Source organism: Rhea pennata, chromosome 1, assembly GCF_028389875.1.
Source record: "Rhea pennata isolate bPtePen1 chromosome 1, bPtePen1.pri, whole genome shotgun sequence".
Classification (NCBI taxonomy): Eukaryota; Metazoa; Chordata; class Aves; order Rheiformes; family Rheidae; genus Rhea; species Rhea pennata.
This window is the reverse complement of record NC_084663.1, coordinates 84322653-84333582: the sequence shown is the minus strand read 5'-3', so window position 1 is coordinate 84333582 and position 10930 is coordinate 84322653. Positions and strand designations below refer to the sequence as shown.

General features: G+C 42.2%; 1 protein-coding gene across 1 annotated transcript; it reads right to left on the bottom strand.

The window, feature by feature from the left end:
- Window positions 1-3131: 3131 nt before the first annotated feature.
- Window positions 3132-10363, bottom strand: FOXM1 (forkhead box M1). Its single transcript, XM_062571112.1, has 8 exons — window positions 9814-10363; window positions 8531-8679; window positions 8100-8312; window positions 7563-7691; window positions 6934-6978; window positions 5915-5993; window positions 5269-5450; window positions 3132-4181 (listed from the first exon to the last, which is right to left on the bottom strand). Exons 1-8 carry the CDS (start codon window positions 10361-10363, stop codon window positions 3132-3134), a joined length of 2397 nt encoding a protein of 798 aa, XP_062427096.1.
- Window positions 10364-10930: the final 567 nt, after the last annotated feature.

Below are 10930 nucleotides of genomic sequence, written 5' to 3'. Positions count from 1 at the left end.
TTCACATGGCAGGCTAGAAAATCATTTCTCACTATTGGCCTCAAGCTGAGAACTCACTTGTGCTAGGCAAAGACAGAATTGCAGGTTAGGGAGTCCAGTGTTCTACCTCAGAAGAACTGAAATAAATAATTAAGTGCTTTTAATGTCTTATGAGAGACATTCAAACCAAAGTACATACGTTTAAGCAAATAATCTCTAACAAGAGCACATAAGAGAAGGTAACTAAAATTCTTAAAGGGTACCTAGCTAAATCTATGTTTTTGCATTTATGGTGGAAAGGAGAAATTTTGAGCGGAAATTTATTTGCCTTTACAAAATACAGAAACAAGTCTCTTTGTGATGTTTTAGAGTAGGTTAGTATTCTTCTAACTTGTAAAGTCAGGATTTATCTATCAGCAGCAGGAAAAGATATTTGATATGAAGTAAGGGGTTGAGTAACCAAATCTTAATGTGGTGAAGTCAAAGGGCCTGAGCAATACGGAAAGTAGTCTAATGAGCCACAGGATCAGATGATCCACAGATCATAATGATTCACAGGAAAAGCACCACGCTGTTGGTACTATCATACAGGTGAGAAAATTTGGTGATAGGAACAAGAGCTTTCAGCCCTTTTTCTAAATTCTCCCTATGATTCAGATTCTCAGTCCTTTGAAGATGTAGGTAGTGATAGCAGGAAGCAGTGGGATTTTGGTACTAAGTGTTCCCATTAAACAGGAGTACGCTAGAATGAGTCGTTTTCCTGAAGATACACAAAAAAGAAAGATTAGAGGAGCTTTGTAAAGCCATACTTGTTCTTCTCTTTTCTCAAATAAGTAACTTTTGCTAAAAATCAGTGCAAATAGATAAACAATGACAACAGGTAATTCAACACTAGATTCCCACTAATCTTGAGTATACCTGTTGCTTGTGATTGAAAACAGAAGCTTAAAGGAACTTAGAACATAATTAGCTATCTTTGTGCATCATATATTAGGTTTAAGTTTCACCCAGTAGAATTAAAACAAAAATAAGATCCTGCAGTGCAAAGCATAAACCAACAGTTGACTAGCAGAAGTTAAAAAAAAAAAAAAAAAATCCCACAGATCTGTGGGGATCTCTACCTTGCCAAATATAGGTTTGCTACATTTTCTTGGATGTTTTGTACCAGCCAGATCTTTGGGCATGACAGACCAGAGATGAGATGCGTAGTCTTCATTAAGCACATCCTGAATTCCAGATAGAGGACAAGAGGTAGTGCACCTTCCCTCAGTATCTCTATTAGTTCTTTCTCATGATACATTGGTGAGATAAATCCCTTTATTGTATGTCTAGCCTCTCTCTTCCCTTTGGCTTTGATTTCCTTTTTCTATATGCCATTTCATGTTCCTTGACTGCTCAAAAAAAATTTTTTTGTTTCTGCCCTCAGTGTTTTAGGTAGGGCAAAGAGTCCCCGTGAAATCACGGTGCCTGAGGGAAGAGAAAAATGCAGAAGAGAGAAGTGTCATTAGACAGCTCATGAGAGACTTTCATAGACCATCATTGCCACAGTGCCCAGGAAGCTCAGATTCTAACACTTAACTTTGTAGTATCCTTTCAGACAAGATAGTTCTACTATCCTCTTGTAAAATCTAACATATACATTAAACAGTTTGCCCAGGTCACTGTTATGGTTGCTCAGCCTACTACTGAAACCATTTGAACCGTCTCTTCTCTCAAAGCATCACCTGCCTACAACCTGTTTCCTCCTGAGGTAGAGTAGAACTAAATGCATCCTCTCCCCATTGATCCTGTCCCCTCTCAAATTAACCTGGCCCAGAATTAAGATGCAGGGCTAAAGAACATTCATTAGGCAAGCAAAAGCAATTATTCACTCTATGGCCCAGCCTGAACACACTGCTAAAAGGCAGCAATACAAAGCGAGAAGGGTGAAAATTCAGCAGGTGCACTGCTGATCCTGAATCTTGACAACAGTAAAGACAATACTCGTCTGTGTTCCCACACAAGCTTTATTAAGTAGGTAGTGACCACAAACTGTGTTTGCTTGAAGTGCATGAGCCATCATTTGTCTGTAAGCAGAAGAATAACATCTTTTATGTGGCACTTTCCTCCTGTGATGTGAGCTGCAGAGAACCAAGATGAGCTGCCCTGTTGCACAATTCACTAAGAGGTCACTTTTCAGTGAAAATATCAGCATCTGCTTTACAGGTTCTCTTTTACCATTTCAACTGATGATTGTAATGAGGGCCATTTTAACCATTCAATAGAAGTCAGTCTTACTGCAACAATGACTCTACCTAGTCCTCTAAGTACATAATAGTAGGACTCTGGAACCAGAGGAGTTAGAGCGTGATCCAAGAGCAAAAGCTCTTCGTCATTCTAACCTTGAGAAAGGAGCTGTGAGAGGAAGCTGGACCAAGAATTTATGCTGCAATTTAGAAAACCTGTTTCAGTATAACTTGAGTAGTCACTTAGTCACATACAGAGCTCTTCCCCAGCAACATTTGGGGCAGTCTAGGCCAGCGTGTTTCTGAAGTGAAAGAAAAAAGGTATTTTGGGGCTCTCATCCAGAGTGGAAGAGTACAGAAGTGGAACATATGGAGGACACTAAGCCAAACCCTTTACCAGCCCAAATATTCCCATAATAAACCTACAAGAATAAAGTTATTATTAAAATTAAAGGCTAGTTTAAGGCATGTACAGTATTTACAGCCATTAAAACTGCACTAAGAGGGGAACAAAGTGAAGGGAAATAAGGACAGAGCTAGGAAGAAGTTCCCACGCCCTTTCCTATCAGATGTAACTGAGAAATGTGTCTTTATCTCCTCTGATCTCTTCAGTAGCAAAGGCCATTCAGTGCCTACCTAGATGTTCTCCTGATAATCTATTTCCAGGGACTCATCTCTAGCACAAGGTTAGAGAGGTTCCATCTTGTCCCACATAATAGTTTATTGCAGCTCATAAAAGGGAGCTTATAGCAGCCAATGGGCCTGTCTCCCACCTAGCAGGAGTCAATAATGCCCTATATTCTCAGGGGTGAGGGAACTAGTCAAAAGCAGATATTGGACATCTTCTTAAACTGTGTGAACAGATTTCAGAAGAGGAGTGTGCTTTCTGCAATATCAGCATAAGCCAGTTTCAGCCCTTGGGCCAGTTTACTTCAGTTCAGGTATGAGCTGAGACCAACTAATGTCTGTTCCTAGGTTTTCATCCTCAAGACCAGGAAAGCTGATATCCAGGAGGATTTTGCTCAGACTGTCATTCATTGTGTCCAGGATCAGGCCCTCCATGAGCGACCGGTTTTCAGTAAGGCCAGAGGCTGGCAGTTCAACAGATGATTGCTTAATAGATTCATGAATGAAAGTTGGAGAGCTTGTAAGCGGGCCAGGCACCATTTCACTGGATTCTGTATTAAGCAGTTCCCGAGGAGAGACAAAGAGGGAATTTTTAAGAGGAGTGCTGTTAAAACCCAGCAAGTCCTGGTTCTCCTGGAGAGGTGTGAATGGCAGCTGAAGGGTTCTCACTGGACTGAAGTCCAGTTCATTACTTTCCTTGGCTAATGGTGCAGATTTCCAGGGATCCAGGCATGCTGGTGGGGTAGTAACAGCCGGGACTTTGCTGGGGGTGGAAGAAACAGGCAACTTGCTGAACATTTCCTTGACTGGTGTTTTAAAGGGCCCCTCTTCCTCCTGGGAGCAGCTGAGCTGTGATACACTCTCTAGAGTCTGGCTTTCCTGCAGGAAGGGAAGATCTGGCCCTAATTGTAAAGAGTCAAAGCCATTGCCCTCTGGCAAAACAAGGACTGGCTCTTCTGAACAAGGCTGTGCCAGGCGCTGTTTCCTTCTGGATCTGCCCATTTCCCGCCTTTCCCGTCTCTTTATAACTAATGTGTCAGAAACACCCTTAGATGGGGACTTCAATATGGTGAAGTGTTTCTTCTGCTTTGTGGCTAAGACTGGGAGGAACAAGCCTGGCTCTTCCTTTATAGGTAACGTTGAGGTGAATGGGGACAGCCAGTCATCCGGTTGGGAGCCTTCCTCCTCCTTTATACAGAGGGCCTCAGGGAAAGAAGGTGATTCCTCACCAGGCTGGGAGTTGCTCTTCTTTAGAGAATGGGTTGGGGCAAATAAACTTTCATCACATTGACTCTCCTCCTTGACAGCAGTCATTGTTAAAGAGGATGACTCTTCAGTAGAGAGTGACATCTACAAAAAACCCACAAATTATAAGCAGTCAATAAGTAAGGATCTAACACATCCAAAAATACAAATGATAGTGAAAAGAAGAATAGAAACACTGGTGGTAAAAATGATCTTCAGAAAGTAGTAGCAATAACAGCAGATAGAGATTGATCTCTGTGTGAAATTAATACAGAGAAGTCTACAGATCACATCGGAAAGATTTTAGCTATATGACTGGAAGTGATGCCCTTGAGACCACTATGAAAAACTGTTCTAGGTGGAAACTATTTCTGGAAAGTGGCAGAAGGCAGGAGGAAAGCTAAATATTTCTGGAAAATGTAATCCCTTTGATTTCTCCTTACAACATCAACACGAAAAATAACAAAATGAAGGTCCTGGATTTCTGTGAAAATTGTGAAGAAAGGAAAGAGGGAAGGGGAGAGGAGGAGAAAAAAACAGATGGAATCAAAAATGAAAAGTATGAGGAAAAGATAAATCACAGGAGGAAAGAACATGAGGCAACAGGCATACAAAGAAAATAAGACTGAGTTAAGAAAGGACGGAAGAAGTTATTGTTTTATAAGGTCTAGGTGTTGAAGAACAGTCAGTGAGATGCCAAGAGTTTAATGTTTAATAGCCATCTTGATTCAGCCCAGAATTAACTGGGTACCTGCTTCTTGCTAATTCTTTGGAATTCCAAAAACTCTAAGAAAATACTACATAGGAATAAATGCTCTTTCAGCATCAGTCCTTATGTTAGGACTATCTCTCCAGAGCTGTCACAATCTGAGCATTTTAGGGACAAGACAGAGCCATTGCTCACATTCCCATTTCTTCAGATTTGAGCAGTAGAGAAAGATTATCTTGACCATTTAACCTAGAGACCTCTCTCTCCTGCAATGAGTTAAGGTAACATCCTTATAGCAAGGCAACTAGTGGGTAATAGTCACCCTAGAGACAGAAAAAGACAACAAGGATTGTCACTGGCTAGTTTATCTTTTGCCATAAGCTTCTTTCAGAGGAGTAAATATGCACAAAGAAACCACACAAAGAACAGGATCCAAAGACAATAGCTATGGGGGCAAAAAACAAATAAACAAAAAAATCCAACCTTTGGAGCAATGCGCACACGCTTATTGCTCCGGACAGTCTCCGAGCTGTTCAGAGATGTCCCTTGTGCCATGGATACAGGGACCTTCACAGAAGGCTGCAAGACAAGAGGCTGACTCAAAGGGAACTGGATTGGAACCAGGTAGGAGTTGATGCGAGGAAGTAAAGGCTTCATCTTTCGGCCTGAAAGGGAAAAGAACAGATTTGCTAGCCTCCCACCCTTCCTCTACTGTGTGTTGAAACCTAGGCACCTGGCAAGAAGTCTTTCCCAATCCCACTGAAATAACCAGCTGATCAGAGATAAAATTACCAGCCTTTTCTGCCAATTTTGAGGATACAAATCCTAAGCCAGGAGCCCTAGGAACAAGAAAATATTGTTGCTTTTATAAATCTTAGACCTAAAGTTGAGGGGAGATCTGCTCTCACTCCATTTTGAGCACCTAACTCCCTCCATCTCCCCCCACATCCTCTCTCAGACATAGCAGCCCTGTCTCAGCTCCAATGCGTCAGAAGGGAACAGCTTCAGGAAGCCTTTGAGGGGGCAAGGTTGAGTCACAGGTTCCACTTTTATTCCTGTGGGAATCTGGGACAGTCTCCAAGATTTAGGGGATGGATTCTTTTTGGCCTAGGTTGGTGCTAACACTCACGTGCATTATGAGGTTCAGTTTTGCTGCTGCTGTTGCTTCCCATGTTTTTCTGGGAATCTTGAACATGTCGCTTTTGCTGCTGCAATTGTGAAAAAAGAAAGAGGAGAGGAAGGAGAAAAAGAGACTTAAAAAGAAAAACTCATCTTTGTTCAAATGCCTCATTCAGAATTGCGAATCCAGAGGCCGGTGCTAAGCTAATACAGAGAGAGCAGCTGTTACCACCAAGCAGTCATGCTGGCTCTATTTCTGTGCCACTTGCTATTTTATGGCATGCCATCTCTAGGCCAGCTACCAACAAAGCCATGTAGAAAAAGAGTTGGCACGACAGAGCTGCTTCTGGACTCTGCTGCAGAAGTAATTGGGCATTAGTGAACTCAGTGCCAGAAGAAAAGCAGATAGGATAACTTCATTATGCAGCAAATCTCTGCACAAACCATAGACTGGATATTTGAGTAGAATAGTAGAGGCAACAGAGGAATCAGAGGCCTAAACAGATGGAAAGAGAGCCAGGGTAGCAGTGGTGACAGAAAAGCGCTTGACTGGCTGCTTGCATGTCTGTCATTGTTAGAACAGCTAGACGCAAGAGAGACAGCAAACAGGAACAGGTTCATCCTTCCAAGGCACAGTAGAGTTATGTTCCAATATGAGAAAAGAAGCACACAGAGATTCTACTCTCTCTGGATCTGAGCCCCAAAACAAATTGGGACTACAGCCAGGGAGAACAGAATTGTACCTGAAACCTCTGGCTGGGCTTGTTCTCAGAAGGCTCTTTGCAGCCTACTTCAGCAGTAGGCTTAGAGTTACTCAAAGTCATACAGCTTTACCAGCTAACAAAAAGCATATCAACTGAAGGCAATAGACCTTTGGCTCAACCCTTTTTCCCAAAATGGGAGTATATGGAGCTTTTTGACTAGGTGCAGCAGTGAGCCAGCTCCCTCCCCAAGCCTTCTGTCTTTTCCTTCAGTGACTGGCAAGAGGAAAATGGAAGCCCAAGCCCCGAGCCAGAGGGAAAGTCTTACGGATTCAGAGTGTTCAGGCGATGTTGGTGGCTCCAAGTCCAGCGGCTGGTGGCAGCAAGGCATTGAGAGGGAGAAAATAAGAGGAAGTTATCAACCAAAGAGGAACAAATGGGGTATTTTAACTGTATAATCTGAGCAAACTAGTAATTGAATCTGCCCACCCACTGCAAGAAACACAGGAAAGACTGACCACACCTATATCAGACTCCAGTTTCTTTCACAAAGTGAAAATTCCTAAAACATCCATCTGGGAAAGGGAAAGCCTGCCTTGTGACTCTCCAGTCAAAAGAGCATAGAAATTGTACTAATGACCACTTCAGTGGAAACCTTTCCACTAGGAAGTTACATTGGACCCATGGAAAAAGGTCAAACAAGCTCATTATTACATTTAGCACACTATCTGAAGAATATATGTCCCAAAGAAACTCCAGTTTATATATACAGCCACAACACCTTCTCTTTCAAACACAGAGCTTGTCTATTTGTCAAGCAGAAGATACTTAATCCAGTTTCTACAAAAAGGCTGATGTCAAAGCAGCTTAACCTTCCTGCAAAATAAAGTGTATCTGGCTAGTGTGACATTTAGGAATCAGATAGACCGTGAGATTTTCTTTGCATGTGGCACTCACCTTAAACACCTGGTCCAATGTCAGGCAACGGTTGGCATCAGGGTGAATAGTCCAAAAGGAGATTTTACCATTAGCAGATGTTTCACGAACAAACATATCATGAAGGGACAGGTTGTGCCGAATAGAGTTCTGGGGGAAAGAAAAAGCAGTAAATTTGTTATCAGCACAGCAGGACCTGCCTCAGACATGACTGGCCTGGCACAGGAATTCTATTCCAAAGTCTAGGCAACGTGGATCTTCATATTCACTGCATACCCAGCCAACCCTGTCATAAAAGCCTTGTATCCTCCTTACTCCTGAGATCCCTATTCTTGCTTCAGTGACCAAGCATTCCACCATTTTTCCTATGTGGCATGAGAAATAAAGGATACTGGAAGTGGGACATGGACATCTGGAATGTGACAGCATTTAGAGTAGGGGATGTTTAAATTAATCTCCATCTTACTCTGCAGGCTGGAGAACTACTTTCATTTTCATTCAGAAAGCATAGGATTTTGTCACCCTGTGGCCCCGGCTACTTGAGGATCTGCATGTTACCTTCCAGCCTGGCTTAGCCACATGTTTAAAATAAGGGAAATGATCTTCAATCCAAGTATAGATGTCCTTCAGAGTCATACGCTTCTTCTCGGTGCTGTTGATGGCAAACTGGATCATGGCCATGTAGGAGTAAGGGGGTCGTTCTGATACTGAATCCTGCCAGGAGGACGAAGGGGAAGAGGTAGGAACAGTAGCAGCAGAATCTTCTTCAGTCTGAGAGACAGAAGGAACAATATATGAGTGCTTGCAAAGCCAAGGAGAAGAGCCATGGAACATCCCTGGTCCTCCAGGTCCTGCTATTCAAATCAATAAAGGGGAAACTCAGGTTATTTAGAGATGGTCATGTCCGGTTCTTTCAAGTTGTCTAATCGACATGCATTGCTTCCCTATCAATAGTTTTAGTGCATGCTCTGTTGCCTCCTCCTGCTTACCTTGATTCTTTCCTGCAGAGGTATCCGGTTCTCTTTCTCTGTTTTCTGCTTCACAGAACATGGACTTAGCCCATCAGATCTCATCTTCCCCAGCCACTGGATGTTAGTGAGACTATTATCCAATACAGAGCTAGTTGCCTCACTGCTGCCTGTTGGGATAACAAGCCCATAGCTCTGTTTACTTGTGAGTAACACTCTTCCCCCTTAATCCCAAGTGCCAAAAGGAAGGGTCTGGCCACTCTTCTCAAAAAGATATCTCTGTCTCAGTATAGGAACAAGATAGTATTGCAAAGATAGTGTCTTGTGGATATATCTTGCATTCCTGATTTCACATGAATCTGACAAATTTCTGGAGGAAAAAAAAAAAAAAAAAAAAAAAGCTGCAGCCTGAAAGTCCCCACTGAGAGCTATTGCTCTCAACCAAAAACAGGACAATGTTGACTGCAGTACTTTGAGAATTCAAGTATTTTCAGCTAAAGGATAAATCTAATAGGCAGAGGCCAAGAAAAGGGATGGTGTAAGCTCCAGCAGAAAGATCACAGCATAAGATCTAAGTCAGAAGCTCACATATCTACAGATTTTTGAACAGCAGTGATGAAAACTAACAGATATGGTTTTACTACTTCTGGTGAGGCTGTTCAAAGCAATACAGTTGCCAAAGCTGCCTATGGAGTCTGGCAGATAGTACTATACCATGGGATTAGACTTGTTACAGCCCCAAAGAAACAAATGGGTTTTTTTTTTGTTTTTGTTTAAGTTGTAAACATATTTGATCTGAGAAGCCATTCAAAATAAAATCCGTCCTACTTCTAGCATTTGCTCTGAAGCTTCATGAGACAGCCAAAAAGGAATGTGACTTGCTACAGTTATTAAAAAAGCAGAAATCGTCACTGCTTCAAAGCTCTAGGCCCATGTGTTTTATTCCCCATTAAAGCGTTATATGCTAGTCTTGATTCCAGTCATAAGCCTTTTGCTAAATGGAACTTAGTATTTTGTTCTTGTGGTCTTGATTTCCTCAAATTGACTCCTCTTTCTTCCTCGGCACTAAAATTTTGCTCTACTATATACACCTTGATATGCCAGCTCTATCTTTTGTACAAAAATATATCCACTAAGATCCTTCAAGATTCACTACATATTAATAGCTAATGCCCACCAATTATTTTGTAGTTAGCTGAATAGTTTTCACTATTTCATACCGATATCTGGGCACTACACTCATTGGCACAATTCAGGGCTCATTCTCTACGTGGCAGGACAAGAAAAAAATAAAGACTACATACTGTTTCCTTCCTGTTCCTGCCCAGCCATGGAATCAATTCCTGAGTGCCAGAGTGTTGTCCCTCCTGCAAAACCGCTGGTCTGGATAACATTCTTCTCTCTTTCCCATCCATCTGCCTCACTGGGTGCTGTACTGGCTTTCTCTTCTGATGGTAGATGCTGTGATGCTGCTGGATCTGCTGAACGAGAGCTGCCTCCACTGCTAATGAGAATGAATTTGTTGGGCCCGTTGCTGCCACATTCTTTTCCTTTCGTTGTCAGTGCCTCGATGATGCTCTGGATATCAGCACTTGTAGGGATGGCCACCACCTGTGTGTTGGGCATAGTAGGATGGTTGATGATCTTTATTCCTGCTGGGAATTTCTGCAGGACACAGTCCACTTTGTGTTTGGGTTGGTTGCTGTGTTGGTTCCCTTGGCTTGACTCCTGCTTAGGAGTCTTTTTACCCTGACCACTGGGCTCATCTCTTGCTGAAGTGCTGTATGCATCTTTCTGTGGGAGAGTCAGTTTCCGTCTTTTGAGAATTAAGGGCCTGCGAGGGCTGGTCCTCATTATTGATTTGTGCAGTCAGTCTCCATTGAAAAGGACAAAAACAAATCCTGCAAAACAAAGGATGCAATGTGAGAGTGTGAAGGGCAGGAACAGCTAGGAAAGATGAGACAAATCACCAGAGCTGTACACACATTCTCAGCAATTGCTATGAAACTAGAAACAAGGAAGGAATCAAAAAATGGATTCTTTTAGCAAGATCCATAAAACTGTTGGAAAACAGCATTACACTTCCTTTATCCACATCCTCTGTAAACAGGACAGGAGAGATATTTATGAAGTAGATAATTTGCATCAGAAGTTGAGAGTCATAGAGTACAAAATAATGAGGAAAGTATGCATATATGCCTTACAGATACAAGACGTGCCTTATACCTCAAGACTTAGCTGTGAAGTGACTTGTCCAAACTCAGTTAGCAAGCTGTAGGGAAGAAAAGATGAAACAGAGAAATAGCAGTCCTGATTCTTGTATCTCTTTGCTGTAGCCATCAGATCACACAGCCTTGGGGAAAAGGTGATTTAACAGATTGTAAAAGATCTAGGAAGCAAAGATCTCTCTAGAGATTGTCT